General features: G+C 33.5%; 1 protein-coding gene across 3 annotated transcripts in view; it reads right to left on the bottom strand.

Annotated features, from left to right (window-relative positions):
- Positions 1–19,916, bottom strand: part of KCNT2 (potassium sodium-activated channel subfamily T member 2) — a 360,211-nt gene that overhangs the window by 203,794 nt on the left and 136,501 nt on the right. For all 3 annotated transcript variants that reach the window (XM_024738205.1, XM_024738206.1, XM_024738207.1), the window contains exons 6-8: positions 19,506–19,580; positions 18,211–18,294; positions 15,307–15,401 (exon numbers count right to left, since the gene is read on the bottom strand). In XM_024738205.1, the coding sequence (XP_024593973.1) occupies positions 15,307–15,401; positions 18,211–18,294; positions 19,506–19,580 (254 nt within the window). The remainder of the gene's footprint in view (positions 1–15,306; positions 15,402–18,210; positions 18,295–19,505; positions 19,581–19,916) is intronic.

Here is a 19,916-nt window from a genome sequence, read left to right as displayed (position 1 = left end):
ATGTAAATTGATACAGCCACTATGGAGAACTGTATAGAGTTTCCTTAGAAAACTAGAAATCGAACTACCATATGACCCAACAATCCCACTACTGGGCATATACCCTGAGAAAACCATAATTCAAAAAGAGTCATGTACCACATTGTTCATTGCAGCTCTATGTACAATAGCTAGGACATGGAAGCAACCTAAGTGTCCATCAACAGATGAATGGATAAAGAAGATGTGGCACATACATACAATGGAATATTACTCAGCCATAAAAAGGAACAAAACTGAGTTATTTGTATTGAGGTGGATGGACCTAGAATCTGTCATACAGAGTGAAGTAAGTCAGAAAGAGAAAAACAAATACCGTATGCTAACACATATATATGGAATCTAAAAAAAAAAATTGGTTCTGAAGAACCTAGGAGCAGGGGAGGAGTAAAGATGCAGACACAGAGAATGGACTTGAGGATATGCAGAGGGGGAAGGGTAAGCTGGGACGAAGAGAGAGTTTGGCATGAACATATATACACTACAACTGTAAAATAGCTAGCGAGTGTGAAGCAGCTGCATCGCACAGGGATATCAGCTCGGTGCTCTGTGTCCAGCTAGAGGGGTGGGTTAGGGAGTGTGGGAGGGTGACACAAGAGGGAGGGGATATGGGGATATATGCATACGTATAGCTCATTCACTTTGTTATACAGCAGAAACTAACACACCATTGTAAGGCAATTATACTCCAATAAAGATGCTAAAAAAAAGAAAGAAAAGAAAACCCAAGTCAGGAATCGTCATAATATCATCAAGGAACAGAAAGAAACCAGTCGTGTGGCAGCCCAGTGGTTCAGAGGAAATACAATATAAGTTGAGGTCAAAGAGGTAAGCATGGGCCAGACCGTGGACAGCCCCATAATTATTTTTGGTGTTTTGATCCAAGTGCATTGGGGGGGAAGATGGAGGTTCTTAAACTTGTAAGAATATTCTTACTGCTCTGTGGAAATAGATTGTAAGAAAGCAAGGGTGTCAGCAGACAGACCAGATATCCAAGCAAGAGACAACGGCTGTTTGAGGGGTAGAGACAGTGCAGATAGAGGGGGATGGTGCCTGGAGGGATCTTGGCCCTTAAGCCAGTAGGCTTGCTGATAGATTGGATGTTCTGCCTGAGAAAAAAGGAGCAGGCCAGATGACTCCAGGTACTTTACTTTTTTTAAGGGATGGGTCAACAGTGGGATAATTGAGAACATATAGGTGAAAACTGCCTGGAAACAGAGAAGAATTAAAAATGTTTTGGGCTGCTGAAGCTGTCCGCTTACAGATGGTTTTGGAAGCCATAGGCATCAATGAGCTCACCTAGGCAGATAGAGTAGCCAGGTCGTGGAAATCAAGAAAAGCCTTGATAACTTTCTCTGCCAATTCTTAGCAAAGGTCTGGAAAAAAAAATTTATGTTGGAGAAAGTTAGGTGAAAGTACAAATGATCTTTCCACCCTCTACGTGTTCTAATTGATCTCCTAGAATAAAGTTGAACCCTGCCAAGCACCATAATTTGTACCACCACACATTGTCTCCTGAAAGAATTGCTTTCACGCACCTGTTAAGGCCTCATATGCATAGAAAAGATGACAGGTCATGATCAAACAAATCTGAGCTCATTCCTGGAGCCCCACTTACTTCCAAAACTCCTTAACTCTTTCCTCTGCCCTTATTGGTCTCCTCTCCAAACTAGGGATATAATGCATACCTCAGAGTGTCATAAGGCTGTCATGGGGGCTTAGGAGAACACTAAGCCAATAAGCAGAAAACCAATGCTATCTTTCCATTATGTAAATTTTTGTAAAAATAATATACATTGTGCATCTACCCTTATATATTGTCTCTGTATCATTCTGCCTACAGAATGAGGTTCCTGAGTTCTGCAGGAAACAGGGAAAGAGGACATTAATTACATTGAGGGATGTGTGTGCTTTCTTTTTTCTGATAATGAGAGCTCAGTATAATTCATTTCTCTCCCCACCTCAGCTGTCTTAAAACTTAATATCAGGTTTATACTTCATCCCTACTATGTTGATTTATTGTTTCTTCTACTTCTGTTATAATGACCCAATTTCATGTCTGTTTTGAAAACTGCCTCCAACTTTTGTTGAAGATTATGCAGTGTTTTTCTGTCTCCATTTGACAAATGATTAAATTAAGCCTCAGAGAAGCTATAATTTAACTGAAGTCACAGCAAAAAAGTGACACAACCAAGAAACCTTCAAATCCAATGAATTTCTGTTTTTACCTAAAGCCCCTCCAGAGAGCTGCATAGGTCCCTGTGAGAAATAAAGCCTAAGAAGAACGATTTCTTTGTTAAACTAAAAATCTGTCCCCTAAATTATGGCAATGAAAATTACTACTTTACATTTACATGTATTAACAAAACGCTTTTATATAAATGATCTTGATCTTTGTGTTTATTCAGCACTGGGTCTTGCTTGACTTTATAATTAGAAAATAGAGAAAATTTAGTGAAAGGCAAACGAACAAACCAAAAAAGTCCTGTAGAGAAAAATTAAAGCACTTGGGGGATATTTGACTTGAAGAAAAGAAGGCTGTGCTTCAATTGTCAATATAAAAGCTAATTATAAAGCAGGGGATTGAAAGTGGTTTTTCACCTTCCCAGCTGGCACACTAGAGGGAAGAAGCTCATATGAAATTCAAATGAGGTATTTAGAACATCCTAAAATCAATTTGCTAGCAAATGAGAAGCCTAAAAATAAATACCAAAAACTTAAATATAAAGGTAGAACAAGGGCCTATAATAAATATAATTCAGTGGGCTAATGGACAGGAATGAGAAAGAATTTTAAGTAGCTGAATCAGCCTGAATTATTAGGGATAATCAGAAATATTCTGTATACCATTTGCATAGCAAAATGTTGGTGAAAGTTATTATAACCTTGGGGCAGGAGATACCACCAGAATAAGCAATGGGTCTAGAGAAAGGAGACAGTGCTGAAATGAGGCTCTCAACACTGAATCAAAATACTCAAAAGCACAGAAAGAGGGTAAATTACAATACCCTCTATCTATTTAAATAAAATATAAATGTAAAGTATTATATATTTTATAACATAAAATAATTTAGAGAATTTACTAACAGGAAGTTGTGAGAAGAACAGCAATGATACATGACCCTGCTAAAAGTCAGTTGAAACACAAAAGTGTTTGAGCAATTTAAGGAGTTCAGTAACTGAAAAGGAATTAATGAGAAGGGAAAGACAAGATGAAAAAATGAGGAGGAACTTTGAAAGAGAAAAAAAAAGATTTTATGGTGTTTTAAAAAGATGTATGAATTTTGCATAGGCTTTGTTGCTTGATGGTAAGAAAATGCTTTTATTATAATGAAAATGTACTATAAAAGCTCTGACGTTGACTATGGTTTGAAATAGGCAGCCATCTGGTTGGACGGTATAGAGAGGGCTATGTTTGGAGAAGTGAAAAATAAGAAATATTCTGGGATCCACTTGAGTATGATTCTTTATTAAAGTCGTCTGCTGCTATTATATTTTTATCAAGTTCTCCTTGCATTTTCACTAGTTTTTACTTTATATATTTAACTGCCACCTCTTTTGGATACAGAGGTAAATGAAGATCCCGTCTCCTTGTAAATTGTGCCATTTATCCTCTCTTCCTACCCTGTTAAGGTTTTTGTTTTGCTTTGTTTTTAATCAGAATTTCTACTGTGTTCTTCCCTAGGTGCTCTTTTTTTTTTTTTTTTTTCGGTACCTAGGTGCTCTTTTCTAATCCATTGCCTTTAATGCTGATCCATATGTTGACGGTTACCAAATTCACCACCTGGTCCCCACCCTTCTCCTAAACTCTGAGCTCCTACAGACACATGGCTACTCAACACCTTACCTTAGGTTTCTAAAATGTGTCTCAACTAGAATGGACTCTTTTTCTTCCTCTTCACGTTCCTTTCCAGATTTCCTTATCCTCACATATGGCATGACATTCAGTCAAAATGTAAATCTCAAAGCCATCTTCAATTTTCCTTTCTCTCTCACCTTACGTCCAATTTGTCATCAAAACTGTGTTACTTCTGTTAAAAAAAGAAATCATGGGCTCCAAATGGAGTCACTTGTGCTGAGCCCCATATCAGCAAACCAAAACTTAACTGCAATTTTAGTCTCTCCCAAGAATGTACTCTTTAACCAGTCAGTCCGGAATCACCTGGTGAGGTCATCTGCTGGATAGACCCTTGCCTCCCCCCATGGGAAAGTGACCTTGCCTGAAACAATCTACTCTTTGCTAATAAACTTCCTTTCCCCACCCTCTTTCTGCCTTTGAAAACCTTTCCTTTTCTATAGCTCTTCAGAGCTCCTTTCTATTTGCTAGATGGGCTGGCGCCCGATTCATGAACTGTTGAAGAAAGCCAATTTATCTTCAGATTTACTCAGTTGGATTTCAGTTTTTAACCCTTCTAAATATTGGAGTAAAACACTTAACATGAGATCTACCCTCTTAACAAATCTATAAGTGTACAATAAATGATCTAAAGGTATAGTCATGGAATTAATCAATGGAAAAGGCATAACATGAACCCAGGATTGTATTGCTCCAATTTATGATTTTTACCATTATACCAAAGAGCAAGCACACCTCAGAGCTCACCGAAAAAAAGCAACTCTGTAGTCACTCTGGTATGACAACAGCTGTCATTAAGATAGAAATTAAAGAAGTTCTTAATAAGTGACGGAAAATAACCGTGTTTAAGACCAACCTGAGCGAAAGGCACACAGAAAATGAAAAAGTTTCAGCACAGATTGAACCAGAATGGAGCATTTCTTAATTGTTGTAACGCTCTGTATTTTGGCCAAGGTCTCACACACCATTCTTACGGAGGAGCCAGCAGGTAACATAAATCAGTATGTGGCTTGTCCTGACCTTGAGGGGAATGCACTCACAGCTTGAGAATACAGGTAAGACAGTACAGGTGAGTCATGGTCTCAAATTGCACCATTCACAGCAGTGATGGACCTGGGCTCTTAACAATGATAACAGCTAGAATTAGAAGACAGGGCCCTGGGCACTTGGAAGGCTTATGCAGCAGTTCAAGACAAAGCTCCCAGTGCACATATGGTTGGAGCTACAGAGATGCAGCATTAGACTTACCAAGTATCTCAGCCCCAACCTGCAAGGAGGTCAACCTACCTTATTAAAATGACATATATAGAGTTTTGTTAATATGTAGCTGCTTCATTAAAAAACCAATACTGAAAAATAGTATAGGCACTGAAAACATACTTCATTTACATTCACATGAATTAAATACATTTTTAAGTTTCAATGTTAGCTTATTATTATTTGCCTTTTAGAAAAATATGTTTATTTTTGAAATGATTCATGAAGAGTGCTGGATTTAAGAGTCTACTGTGAGCTTTGCTTCTTTACAAAACATTCTTATGTGCTGTCTTTGACACAGATCCATGCAAAATAATTTTAGTGTTATACAATTCTAAAACAAAATGTGAACAACATTTATTTAGGATTTAAAATACAGACTCTCATGCTACCCTCTTTAAAAACGACTGAAAAATCGTAATTGATTTGCTTACTTAAATAGGTTATAACTATAATAACAAAAGCACCTTAATTTCTAATCACTTGTAATTAGTGCTTTTTAAAATGTGCTTCTTTTAATATGTTACCTATACATTGAGTTATACAAGCTTTTTAAGCTTTGGCAAGGTTTATAAGGAAAACATTAATTTGAATGAAAGGAAATATTGAGACTGTAAACTTTCTCACCACAAATTTCACCTGGTAAATGTCAATTTGTACAACGAAATGTTTTCAGAGGGGAAAAAAAAGTCACATAGCAGAAATAAATAAATATCAACGCACTCCCTATGAATCCCATTGCTGTGCAGAGTTAACTGGAAAAATTTAATTAGCAATGGCATTCTGTGCTGAAAGCATCTAACACTTTGATTTCGTGCTTGTAATTCAGACATTAGCATTCAGATCAACCCACAACTTGCAATTTGGTATTTACTGAATGAATACCAATTAAATTGTTCCAAATAATCATTTGTATTTCCTGTAGAATGTCTGCCTAAAACCTAAGATTCCCATTGGATTTAATATCATTTGAGATGTTGGGATTTTACATTTTCTAGAGAGAATTGTTGCTTTTGAAGTAATAATAAATCTCATTTTTCGATTGTTAAAAGCAAGTTCTCGCTCTGCTGGTCATTGTCTTCATGTCTATGCAAAAAAAGGTTAGTAACTGATACCACAGGCCACAGATCGGAAGTCAACATACACTGCAATTTAGTAGTTCGTGAAAAGTGACCATACCCCACCCTATGCCCTGATGCACAAACATGCATTTTCTTTATTTCAAAATAATAAACAGACTTTTCAGGAGAGGATTGGGATTTAGATCAGATGGGAGCAACAAAAGTGAGATTTCAGGAACCAAAAAAATCAAGGAAAGAAGTAGAAGAAAAAACAAACAAACAAAAATCCTAAGAGATGATGGGAAGAGAAAAGCATGAGAGTACCTGTATCCCAATGCTCTCTAGTATCACACAGGAGGTGATAATTTCAGTAATTTTATGACTTTGTTCTGCTCTCCCAAATTTTAACATTAAAAGAAAAATTCTCAAGACGTAAATTCTGAAGTTATATGGAGAGAAAATTAACAGCCAAAATTTGATTTATCTGGAAGCTCCTATTTATGAGGTATGTGTATGCAATTTATAAAAATTATTTCAGAGAGCATCTCTTTTTAACTAAAAATGTTGTAGAAGTTTTACTACCCAGTTATATCTCTTTGACAAGTGAACAGAACTAGAATGTCTTCATAAAACCATAGTGGCCTAGAAGGTTACAATTATAAAGATTCTTTCCATCACCTGACACCAAAATGTGAAAAGAAGGCATTTAAAAGAACATTCTCAGAATATATGGTTTGAATATGATTAGCTTACAATATATTTAAGTATCTTCAGTTGATAAGGATATTGTCCTGGGATTTTTAACCCAGGAATGTTATTTTCTATCGATCGCAAACATTTGTTAAGCATCTTATATTTTCCAACCACAAGAGATACTGGACATAAAATGGTAAGAAAGGAAAATTGAAACTTTGTTATATATGATAAAAATTTGGCAAGAAACACTGATAATTAAAGAAGCATTATATATTTTATAATTTTTTCCATCACTGAGAAACATAAAGCTTGGGCATCTCCCATTAATTCAGATAAACTTCAAGAAAACTTCATAAAAGAGCTTCAATCTAAAAGTCGAGACTCAAAGGATAAGCAGGAGAGAAAGGTGAGGAATTTAGATTTAAAAAAACTTAATATGAGAATCATTTTACAAATGTAAAGAAATTAATCATACAAATCATATTGAATGTGATCCTTACATTTTGCATTTTGTGTTAAATTTTTTTGCCTCTTTTTAAATCCCTTAATTTTTGTGACTTTCGTTTTAAAAACTTACACATATTCATTTTGAAAATTTAAACCATAGCAGAAAGTATAAGAAAGTTAAAAGAAAAACCCTATATCCTTATAGAATCACTTGATATATTCTTATCTATATCTCTATAGAAACATAGAAGTATAGAAAGACAGATGAACAGGTAAGTGGAAATAATCTGAACAGATTTTAATCATGTATATATGTGGTAATTTTATCTAAACATATCATATTTGTTATTGATAAAACTAAAAAAATAAAGATTAGAAACTTGCTAAATTTAAAGTAACTATTCACACAAAAGAGAAAGTAATGGCTAAAATATTTTTCTATAGTTAATCCAAAATATCTTTACAAATGAAGAAAGTGTCATCTTAATGTCTTATTAAACTATTATCCTACTTTAAACAGTAATTTAAAATTCACAATAGAAATGAGCAAATTATCATAATTCTATTTGAGTTTTTAGTTTGATTATAATTTTTATATATCTAGGTTAATGACTTCTAGAACTTCATACAAAAAATACTACAAAGGTTAAGGAGGTGGGCTCTGGAACCAACCAATTTGCCTAGGTCCAGAACTGAGCTCTGCTTCTTACTAATCGTAGACTTTGGATAAACTAAGGCTTATCTTTCCGTCTAACCTTTCTGTGCCTCAGTTTTCTTTAACATTAAAAGAATGTTACATTTATTCTCTGTAAAATGAGAATAATACCTACCATAGAAGGTTGTTGTGCAAAATTAAACAATTTATTACACATAAAGCAATAAAAAAATTGGCTGGCAAAGAAGGTAAACATTAAATAAGTATTAACTATAATTACTATTATGATGACATTTTAGGATCTCTTTGGGAACAGAGCATTCATGTCTGCTGCCACAAGTAAACTGATTTATCTCTTACCTCAAATCTTTTATCAAGACTTCTTTATTTTCCTTAATTTTATTTCTTAATTTTGTAGATTTTGTCCTAAGGTAATTTTTTCAAGGAGACCTCACATGTGTCACACTCGCTACGTGTATTCATTTTTGAGGTTATCAGTTGATGGCTTTCATACATAACTGACCATCTTGAGTAGTATAAAACCAAAGTCACAGAGCCTTTCCTGCAGAACTATTATTCTCCTAAAGACCATCAGAAGTCGTTGATTCTCAATTAGTGTAGTATGACAACTGGCTTTCTCTCACACCTTTACCCCAGCTTCTAAGTGGAAACCTCCCTTGGCTAGGTGTCTTCACCACGGACAATAAAAATGAGGTCTCTGCCTCTGCTTGGATAAATCTTCAACTACACTTCTGATAAAATGAAGTGTGAGATGGGGTTTCCCAGAGCCAGATCCAATGAGTAGCTGTTGCATATACCACTGCTTCTCATATTTTTTTTTCCTTTACCTTTTTTTTTCTTATTTTTGTAATACATGTTTAATACTACATAGGTAGCATACTTTCTAAGTTCTTGTATATCTGAAAATAACTACATTATTCTCATAATTCAATGAGGGCTTAAATTCTATTAAAGTTTAGGTTCTAAATCAATTTTTCTTGGAAACTTGTGAACTGTGTTTTAGAAACTTTTAACTCAGATGAGAACATGGATATCAGATTGATTCTTATTCATTTGTAGGTAATGCCTTTATTTTTTCCTGAAGTTTTAGCACAGCTTACAGTAGATAAGTGGATATTTAAGATAGATATACTTAGCTGTTTTACTTTTTTTGCAAATTCCTTAACTACTTTGTGCCTCAAAGTTTCTTCATCTATAAAATAAGGACAATAGAACTTATCTTATAAGCTGTTAAAGGTTAAATTAGTTAATACATGTGCTCAGAAAAGTGCCTAACACATAGGAAACTCTTGAAATGTTAGCCATTATTCTCAGTATTTGATGTTTGAAAATAACTGTACATTATTGTCATATTTCAAAAATTGCTTATTTGTTGCAGAATTTTAATTCAAAACCATGCTTCTTAGATTTTTATATTAATAATAATTACATAATTATTATTTATATATATTCAATAACCATATTCTGCTTTCCTCAATTTGAATTCAGCTTACTTGGTTAATTAACTGCCTAAAACTTGGCTGCTCACGTATGCAAAATTGAGTTGGGACAAATAGTTTTCTATTTGTTCTAGTGTGAAACAAGCCTGGGGACTGTTAGTCAGTTGCCAGATCTTTAGACAAATGCACTTTCTGTCGTTCATTTGTAATATAAGCAAAACAAATGTGACCTAACAAAACTAGTAATCAAATATCATGATGGTGCTATACTGCTAGACCATATGTTATAATACTTTCTCCAAACTACAGTACTTAGCTTCTCACTGTCCACTTCCCAAGTAGCTCTTTGCCCTAAGAGTCAATTCAGTAAATTGAGTTCAAGAACTTAAGCATCCAGTATTCAATAAGTATTAATCAAAGATGCACAAGAAAATCCCAAATACTTTTGAATTAAGCATGCTAATAATGTTTAACTAGATCATATTTTAAACAATAAATAAATAGGTTCATTTTCTCTTTAAATAAGACTGAGGAGGTAAAATAAATTTTTTTACATTGGACTAAAACACAAAATATCCACTAACCTAATATAGCTCTTTGCTTTATAACTCTACAAAATAATATGAAAATATGTAATACATATTCAAATAAAAAATTTGAATCAAAGTAGGTGCAAAAAAAATCTACTAGTGTAAAATTAGAAACACCAAATGCATTATAAATTAGAGTACTTACTATTGGTTAGAATATGCTGATAATTAAGCTAAAGTCATGCACTTAATTACCAGATGGACCAGTTGTCTCTGCTTTGTTCCAGAGACACAGGCTGAATCACAATTTCCAGCTGTCTTGGAACTGTGCACTACTGAGCTAGAGGGGCACACAGCCGACATGCGGGAAGATTAGTCCAATTCCATTACAATGACAGGAAAAGCAATTCTGAGCACATTCCCTACAGGAAGGGGTCAGTAGCCTCATTTTTATTTCAGTTTGGCACTGAGCATGGTGTCTTTTATAGACGAATGCTTAATGATAGTCCTTTTTAATGTTCATAATGTTGAAGACAAGATACATTTTAAAACCATACAGCAGCTTTCCAAACAGGTAATATTAAGATTGTGAGATCCATGAACAACAGAGCCATTTCATCAAATATTAGTTCCTGAATCATTTGGGGCTTAAAATTTAATGTATGTATTAAAAGTTCTGATTTGGTAAAGCAATGATAGACTTGCTCTATGAAACAACTTAACAGCAATTAATTATGACTAATTTCACCACAGTGGAATATATATATATATGTGTGTATATATACATATATACCATTATATATACATAGATACAAATATATATAATACACATATTTACAAATATACATATAAAAATATGTACATATATACACACACAAATATATACATATATATATAATGGAATACCACTCAGTCATAAAAAAGAATGAAATCTTGCCATTTGTGGTAACATGGCTGAACCCAGAGGGTATTAAGTTAAGTGCGACAGAGAAAGACAAATAATGTATGATTTCACTTATATGTGGAATCTAAAAAAACAAAACAAATATATGAAAACAAACAGGTGGTTGCCAGAGGGGAGGGGGTCTGGGGACTGTACGAAATAGATGAGGAGAATTAAGAGGTACAAACTTACAGTTGCAAAATAAATGAGTCATGGGAATGAAATGTACAGCATGGGGAATATAGTCAATAATAATGTAGTATCTTTGTATGATGATGATGGCGGTCAAAAGGTACAAACTTCCAGTTATAAGATAAATAAGTACCACGGATGTAATGTAAATCAGGATTAATATCAATATAATTAACACTGCTCTGTTATATATGAAAATTGTTAAGAGAATAAATCCTGAGTTCCCATCACAAGGAAATTTTTTCTTTTATTTTATATTTATATGAGATGATAGATGTCACTAAACTTATCATGGCAATTATTTCATGATGTATATAAGCAAATCATTATCCTATACACCTTACATTTGTATAATGCTGTACGTCAATTATTTCCCAATAAAACTGGAAGGAAAAAAAAAAGTAGTCAGTCCCCTGTCTGCTGCCTAGAGTCATTTTTAGGCATCCTGATTCAGTTTCATAGTATTATTAACAAATTACTATGCTTAAACATTTTAGAGTAAATCTCTTTTTACAGGTTCACATGATAATTCAATCATCTTGTATAAAGAGGACTTCTGAAATTAAAATTTTTGGAGTGCTCACACCATATGCCATGCCCTCTGTTAGATAGACATTTTATAAACATATCCAATTTAATCCTCATTTGAAAAAACACAAACAACAAAAATCTTATAGGGTGATTAATATTGTACTCATTTAATGATGTGGAAAACAAGGCTAGATAAATAAGTAATTTGCCCAAGGCCTCCAGATTAGTATAGCCTTGAGTTTTAAACAAACAGTGTACATGTAAACGTTCATGACTTATCATTGCCAGAGACTGCTTATTGTTCCACAGCATCACATTTTTCTTTTTCCTGATAGTATAATATTCAACTGGGTATTTGTTGCCCCGACAGACTACATTTTTTGCAGATCCCCTGCAGCTATTGTGTGGGTATATGACCAAATCTAGCCTAAGTTATGCACACAATTTCTGGGTTGTGCCTTATATTCTTCTTTCCTAAGGATGGAGTAAGGACGTAATGGCAAGAGCAAAGCAGCCATACTAAAGCATGGAAACCCTGTTTTGAGAATGGCTGAAAACAAGATATAAGCAAACTTTGTCTCCAACAGTATTAAGCTGATGTAACAATCTTGGACAGACTACCTAGATGTTTCTATTTGTGTAAGTTCTTGTATCTTTGTGTATATTTGTCTTTTATAATATGTGTAGTGTAACTCTTCGGTAAAATAGCCTGATGATACAGCATAAGTAATGTATCATTGTTCATATTTTTCTTGTAGGTAACCCAACCATCAATGGTGAATTTGAATAAGACTTATTCTACCTTACTATGATGATCATGATTTATGAAGATATTTCGCTTGTAATGCTAGAGAAGAATACACAAAGAAATCAAACTTCAGCTTTTCCATCCTTGATATTATAATTTTAAAACATATTAATGTAAATGTATCGAGTACGTGTGATTAAAAACAATAACATTTTATGTACCTAAACTAACTCTATATTATAATTGCATGTTAAAAGGTAGACTCATATCCACGTATTGGTGACAGTTTTAACATTAGATAGTATCTGTCAAAACTACCACTCAAATGTCTAAAGTTTAAACACACATACACACAACAACAACAAAGTAACTATAATTGCAAATAAAACAAAAAGTGAAACACAAATGATTAAAGTGACAAATAAACTGCATAATAGAAATTACATATAGATCATGAAAACCCTTTATCTAGCACAGCACTGTGGCATAAGAAAGTGGCAAAATTTGTGTAGTTGTTTCCTTTGAAAATAAAAATTACTCAAGTAATAGATGTATAGGCAGAAAGTAACAGCAAATAGAGAGCCCATTGTGGGTAGTTCACTGTGATGAGGATGCCTCGAGAACCAAAGTACTGGACTAAGTGTTATCATACAAAAATAATCTGTCCTTACTTTTGCATTAAAATTTCAATTACCTCTTTAGCAAATTTACTTTAACAGACTCCCATATTATTTAGACTCATTCATTTTACTGTTTGTAATTTTCCAGTAATTGAGAAAGTAGCATGTGCACAGGTATATAAAAATTTTAAATAATACTTTTCCTTAAGTAAAATGAGAAAATTCCTAAATTATCTAAATTATGTATCTTAAAATTAAGAACTTTTTGTGACATTAGAAGAGAAGGCATTACTGTTAGGATTTCAAATTTATGCAGTTAGATACTTACTAGGTAAATAATAAAAACAATTTGTGAAGACTAAAAAAAAATTAAATGGTAAGATGGCATTGTGTCCATTTTAAAGGGGTATTTTATGTTTAAAGGCATGGAATATCCTAAAATGTTTACTTTTTAAATATAAAAGTATGGAATAAAACATATTTTAAATCCATTTAATAGAGGTATTAATTGCATACTACTTAGGTGTAATAGTTGTTATATTGCTGTACCTACAACTATATTTACATACATATATCTATAGCTATACTTTAATCTAAAAATAGTATTGTACTAGTGATGAAGGCATTCTTCCTACTGTAGTACTTCCTAATTAGCTTTTTCTCTTTCTCAGTAGGTCAAATCCAGGTCAGAGCACAATTACACATAATTAAGTTGAAAAACAGACATATCATTCTACCTCATTTTTTGATTTTCACATTTTTTTTTCTCTAGTAAGGCTCTGCATGAATCCATATGGGCAGTGCATCATTTCTCATTCCAAAAGAAGAAATACTGCTCAACATCACTAATCATTAGACGAATGCAAATCAAAACTACAATGAGGTATCACCTCACACCAGTCAGAATGGCCATCGTCAAAAAATCTACAAACAATGAACGCTGGAGAGGGTGTGGAGAAAAGGGAACCCTCTTGCACTCTTGGTGGGAATGTAAATTGATACAGCCACTATGGAGAACAGTATGGAGGTTCCTTAAAAAACTAAAAATAGAACTACCATACGACCCAGCAATCCCACCACTGGGCAAACCACTGAGAAAACCATAATTCCAAAAGAGTCATGTACCACAATGTTCATTGCAGCTCTATTTACAAAATAGTCAGGACATGGAAGCAACCTAAGTGTTCATTGACAGAGGAATGGATAAAAAGATGTGGCACATATATACAATGGAATATTACTCAGCCATAAAAAGAAACGAAATTGAGTTACTTGTAGTGAGATGGATGGACCTAGAGTCTGTCATACAGAGTGAAGTAAGTCAGAAAGAGAAAAACAAATACCGTACGCTAACACATATATATGGTATCTAAAAAAAAAAGTGGTTATGAAGAACCTAGGGGCAGGACAGGAATAAAGATGCAGATGTAGAGAATGGACTTGAGGACACGGGGACGGGGAAGGGTAAGCTGTGACAAAGTGAGAGAGTGGCATGGACATATATACACTACCAAATGCAAAATAGCTAGCTAGTGGGAAGCAGCTGCATGGCACAGGGAGATCAGCTCGGTGCTTTGTGACCACCTACAATGGTAGGATAGGGAGGGTGGGAGGGAGATGGGAGAGGGAGGAGATATGGGAACATATGTATATGTATAGCTGATTCACTTTGTGATAAAGCAGAAACTAACACACCATTGTAAAGCAATTATACTCCAATAAAGATGTTTAAAAAAAATAAAAAACTAGTTCATAAACAAAAAACTGTTTTCTATAATAAAGCAACGTACCAGTTGCCTCGCACTGTCCTGTCTGCCCTCGCTTTCTGCCTGGATGCCTGAGAGAACATCGGGGGAGGAGGGGCAGGCAGACAGGGAAGGGCAGGGACAGTGTTCTCAACAGCAGTTCTGCTTTGAAGATTATGGAAAGATGAGGGCACCCCCATGCCAGCAGTTTGAAGGAAAAATTATTGTTAGACAACTGTGGCCTGCAGTACAAATTCTTGTGATCTGGTTGTTTATAGCATTTAGGAAAACCTCAGAGCTGCAGTAAATATCAATACCAAATGGTTGATGTGCTTTCTTGTTTTTTTCCTTAAGACTGAAGTAAGGATTTTACTTCTATTTCTACAGGTGACCATTACCTTTTATGGTGAATATTTATCTATTCATTTACTGTAGCCAAATCTTAATTAAAGTGGTTTATTACATGTTTTTGTAGAACTATAATTAAAACAAAACATAATAAAAATGCTGATATGTATGATCTTACCAGGTGAAGATAAGGCATAGTAATGTAGATATTAAAATCAAAACTTGATTAAACATTGCAGACTGTGTACGCTGAATGGCTCTGTGTAGATCATTCTGAAATAATACAGAACAAGCATATTTAAAATTTTGATAGATACTACATATTCAGGAGTTTTGTTACATTTATTACTATGTATTACATTTCAACTATCTTGTGCATACTCAACACATATACTTTAAATGGATATAGCAGCATATTTTCGTTTTTGCCTTGGTCTATATAACCTTACTGTAACAGTCATATTACCAAGGTAATACTATGGGAGACCACCAAAGCACCAAATTTTAGTTTACTCGCCTTACAAACATCTGTAGAGTTGTTACACTGACTCCCCAAAAGCCCTCCACGGTGAGTATGCTCTCTTGTGGAAAATTCTAATTTTAAAAGATCAGAAAATAATATGTTCAATTAAGGGGAAAGTAATAGCTGGATCAAACTACAACCATATCTCATTCTCTGAATCAGGAAAAATAACATGAATTATGCCAAGTGATTTATCATAAAAATAAAAAATTATATAGCCAATGAACATTTTTAGATTAATTTCATTCATATTAAGAGAAATGTGAATTCAAGATATAATTTTATTTTCCAATTGAAAAACATTGAAAATAATAATACCCACTGTTATTTAATATGCAAAAAACAAGCACTCATATATAATACTGCTCATGTAATTTGTTATAAATTTCTTGAAAGTAATTTGGTAATACAGGTCAAAATTCACAAAAGTATGCCCTTTCTACTTCATGGATTCATTCATTTAATTAGTATTTACCCCGTAACATAATTTCTAAAAGCTAACCACATGAAAATTATGAGATGGAAATCGAATACTTATGTATGTTCATCTTTCTTACAAAATTTTAATATTTATTACGTGAAATAATGAATGTCCATTACTATTAAAGTAACTAAAAATGCAATAGAAAAATGGTTAAATAAATTGATCAAAACTAGATAGCAGATTTAGATGCATCCATTAAAAATGGTTTGAACAGGAATATTTAATGACATAGGAACCTGTCCACCACATACTATTATATGACAAAAAAATTAAATTATAAAATTAAACATACTATTTTGTGTGTGTGTGTTTTCATAGAAAATATTAGAAGAATATAAATTATTACTAGTGCTTAGTCTGTGTGGAAGGTTTGTAGTTTTGTATAATGTTTTATTTTATGGTTTCCTGTTGTATAAATTTTTTATAGTAACATTTTAACAGTCTGCATATCAGGACTGCGTGAGATAAATAACTTCATCAATACAAGCAAAGTCTCAATGAGCCATAGTTTATCTTTCTCTACCACACATTTAACCAAAACTATAACAAAAACAAACTAAGTTGACTAGAATTTCACCTCGCATCTCTTACTTTCTTCTAACAGAGGTGTTAATGAACAGAAAAATAAATTAAAATTTAGCAACCAGGGAGAGGAGAAGTAAAATAGAGAGCTATGATGGAAAATGAATCCTAAATTAACAATGCAAGCACTACTTCTACTCTCAACGATTGACTAATAATTCCTCTCTTGGTTAGGTTACTTTTTCCAACAGCTAACAAATGCAAATTAGCAAAGACGTTTATTTTTTTTTTCCTGGAGTATTTTTTTTTCATTAGGAATTTAGGCAATCTATATTTAGTGAAATAGTATTTTTTTGGACAGTTAAGACAGACTGATGTTTCCACAAACCATCCACAGGCTACAGTCTCCCCTTCTTAGACGTGAACTTTCATGAGGCTCCAGTGGTTACTTAACACAGATGTTTAGAAATATTCATCTGGTTGTGAATATTCAAATGTTATCCAGATATTCCTTTTGGCCACAACTTGTGTCGTAATTTCTGTTAAAAGCTATTTACATTGTAAAGCAATTATACTCCAATAAAGATGTTAAAAAAAAAAAAAAAAGCTATTTAAGAGAAAAGCAAGTTTGCCTCCAAACAAATTTAATTTCTGTGTAATAAAATTAATAATATTGAGCCCTTACTATGTTTATGCCAGATACAAGATTTTACACATACATATATATGCATGTATATATAATTTCATTTAATTCTCACAGCAAGCCTGTATGTAGGTACTTTTATTCTCTTGTGAAGATGAAGACATTAGCAAAGAAGCTGAATCATTTGCTTATCTTATCACAGCACTTAACATAGAGTGGACTCCTATTAACACCTGTAGAATAAATCACCAAGCAGCAAGCTCACTCATAAGTGTCCAAGTCTATTATAGCAAAGAGATTTTGGTCATAATAATAAATCAGTCCTCTGAACAGGGTCAGCCTTGGGCAAAACGCAACTGTGGCACATCTCTGAGTTCTGCATCTCTTCTTTCCTGCTTCCCTTTCTCCCTCCTAATATCCTACTACCAACCCAACCTGGCCTAAAAAGGTGACTTTACATGAGGGCCTTCTGGCTCCAATATAGGGTCTTACAAAAGCCCATAGATATTTATGGACTGTGAGACTACCTACAGTTAAGAACAGTTTGACAATGTTACCTCCTGAAGCCTTAAAACCAGGGGTCCCGTTATACATCAAGAGATTGCCTTAGAAGGGAAGGCTGTTTGTCTTCAGGAAATTGGCTAACTAGTTGGACCAGTCCGAACAGCAGTTAGCTTTGGTTTGGTGATATTTGGAATATCTGAACTATTTCTGTTTACCAGCTCGTAGGGCCTTATGAAGGAAGGGACTTGGCAATATGGGCATTTTATGACTTTTCATTCTCCTTAGGGTATAAGCCGACTTGGGATCTATTAGCTTAGACATTTATGCAACACATCACTTTAATGAGGTAAGAAATAATGGAGTGTTGAAAAATATTTTTGTCTTTACACTTGTCTTTTATACTTACAATCATGTTTTCCAAGGCATGTTTGGCAAGCCAACAGTTTAGAAAGACTGGGACAAATAGATTTCTTAAGGAAGGCCAGAATATCTGGAAAACAAATCAAAACTAAACTTTTATCTCAGAGCAAGAAATCGATATGATTGAGAAGAAATGTGAAACAGAAATAAGTTATGAAAAACAATAGAATGATCTAAAACATGTGGCAAATACTTTAAACTCATATGACTATTGAAATGCAAGGAGCAGACAGGATCTTTTCATTCATTCTCTAAGTCTTACTTAAGGAAAAATTCTTTGGAAAATTATTGTAGAAGCAGAATGAAAATAGTCAGCCCTCACCGGATGTCAGCTATAACTGTGCTAATTTGATCACTAAATCTTTTAGTGTGACAGTTTATAATAGACATCACCTCTTTCTTTCCTGCAGCTGAAAGTAAAAAGTAGATGCAAGGAGACAGAGCTTTAGTTTTTCATAGCATTACCACTTAGTCTCTGCAGATGCAAACATTCTTAGTGACATTGGGGAACTGTACTCCATTGGAATTATGTTTAATTTAGCCAGTCATTCAATCTGGGGCCAGTTGCTCCTCTAGATAAATCACTCAAATTAAAATAATTGTCAGAACTGAGCAACAGCTTCAGATCATATTGACTTCTTTTCATAATTTTCCAAATAAAATTCAAACAAACAAAGTTTAGAAAGCATATTACCAACAGATATTACTGTAACTTTATCAAATAGAGATTAAGACCTAATTTTGCAAAGGGAAGGTGCTAGTTACATACTTTGTAGTTAAAACAGGATCACTGTGGAATTGGTCCTCCACAGACTTTGATAAAGAAGCAAATTACTAGTTGTCTGGCTGACGGCAACTTTCTTAGTAAAAAGAGAACTGGACTTAGGAAATCCTGTGGTTAAGCTCGAGATAAACATATTCTTAGCATAAGAAACTTTTATAAATACTTGGTTTTACTTGGTTTCTATTTTTTTTTAATTCCACAATATACACAAGAAATGGAATGATTCATTCCTGGTCTGTTAAAATGGCACCTCTAGAGTATATATTTCTAAAAGCATTTCATCTTGCAATTGTACTAAATCTCATTAATTTTCACTTAATTTCACAATCCAGTTACCCAACTGATTTTACTATTTCGTTTTTAATACCATGATTTAAAACAATAACAAAGTCTAAATTCATTCATCTGAGCTAATATGTTATCTATTACTATTTAGATTTAAAGACTTTATGTCTAATAAAAAACTTATTTCTTTTAAAGACTCTTTTCGGACTTACTGAGATAATGAAGGGAACCGCATTAATTACTTCCAAGATGAAGGGTATTCGTAAAATCTGTTCCCAGATGTTTCCCTTCCAAGAAAGAATGAGTAAAAATGAAAGTCAATTATAACTGAATCCCATTAAAGGGGGAAAAAGACAGCATCAGAATTTCTCTAGCAATAAGGATGCTTATATTAATAGAATACCAAATCATTATTTAGAAATGTAGCAATGACTTTTAGAGATTATTTTGCTGAATGTAATTGTGCCCTCTCAATTTTGTAGTCAGTGTAAGAAGTAAAGCAAATGTTTGTAGTAATCCTTGAATATTGCATATAACACATTTTAATCATATCATATTTCATGGAAGAAAAGTTACTAGTAAAAATAAAACACATTAAAAAACCTTACAGAATCAATGAAAAA

Source organism: Neophocaena asiaeorientalis, unplaced genomic scaffold, assembly GCF_003031525.2.
Source record: "Neophocaena asiaeorientalis asiaeorientalis breed wild unplaced genomic scaffold, Neophocaena_asiaeorientalis_V1.1 scaffold25, whole genome shotgun sequence".
Taxonomy (NCBI): Eukaryota; Metazoa; Chordata; class Mammalia; order Artiodactyla; family Phocoenidae; genus Neophocaena; species Neophocaena asiaeorientalis.
Note: the sequence above shows the minus strand (reverse complement) of the source record. Positions and strands in the feature narration are given on the sequence as shown.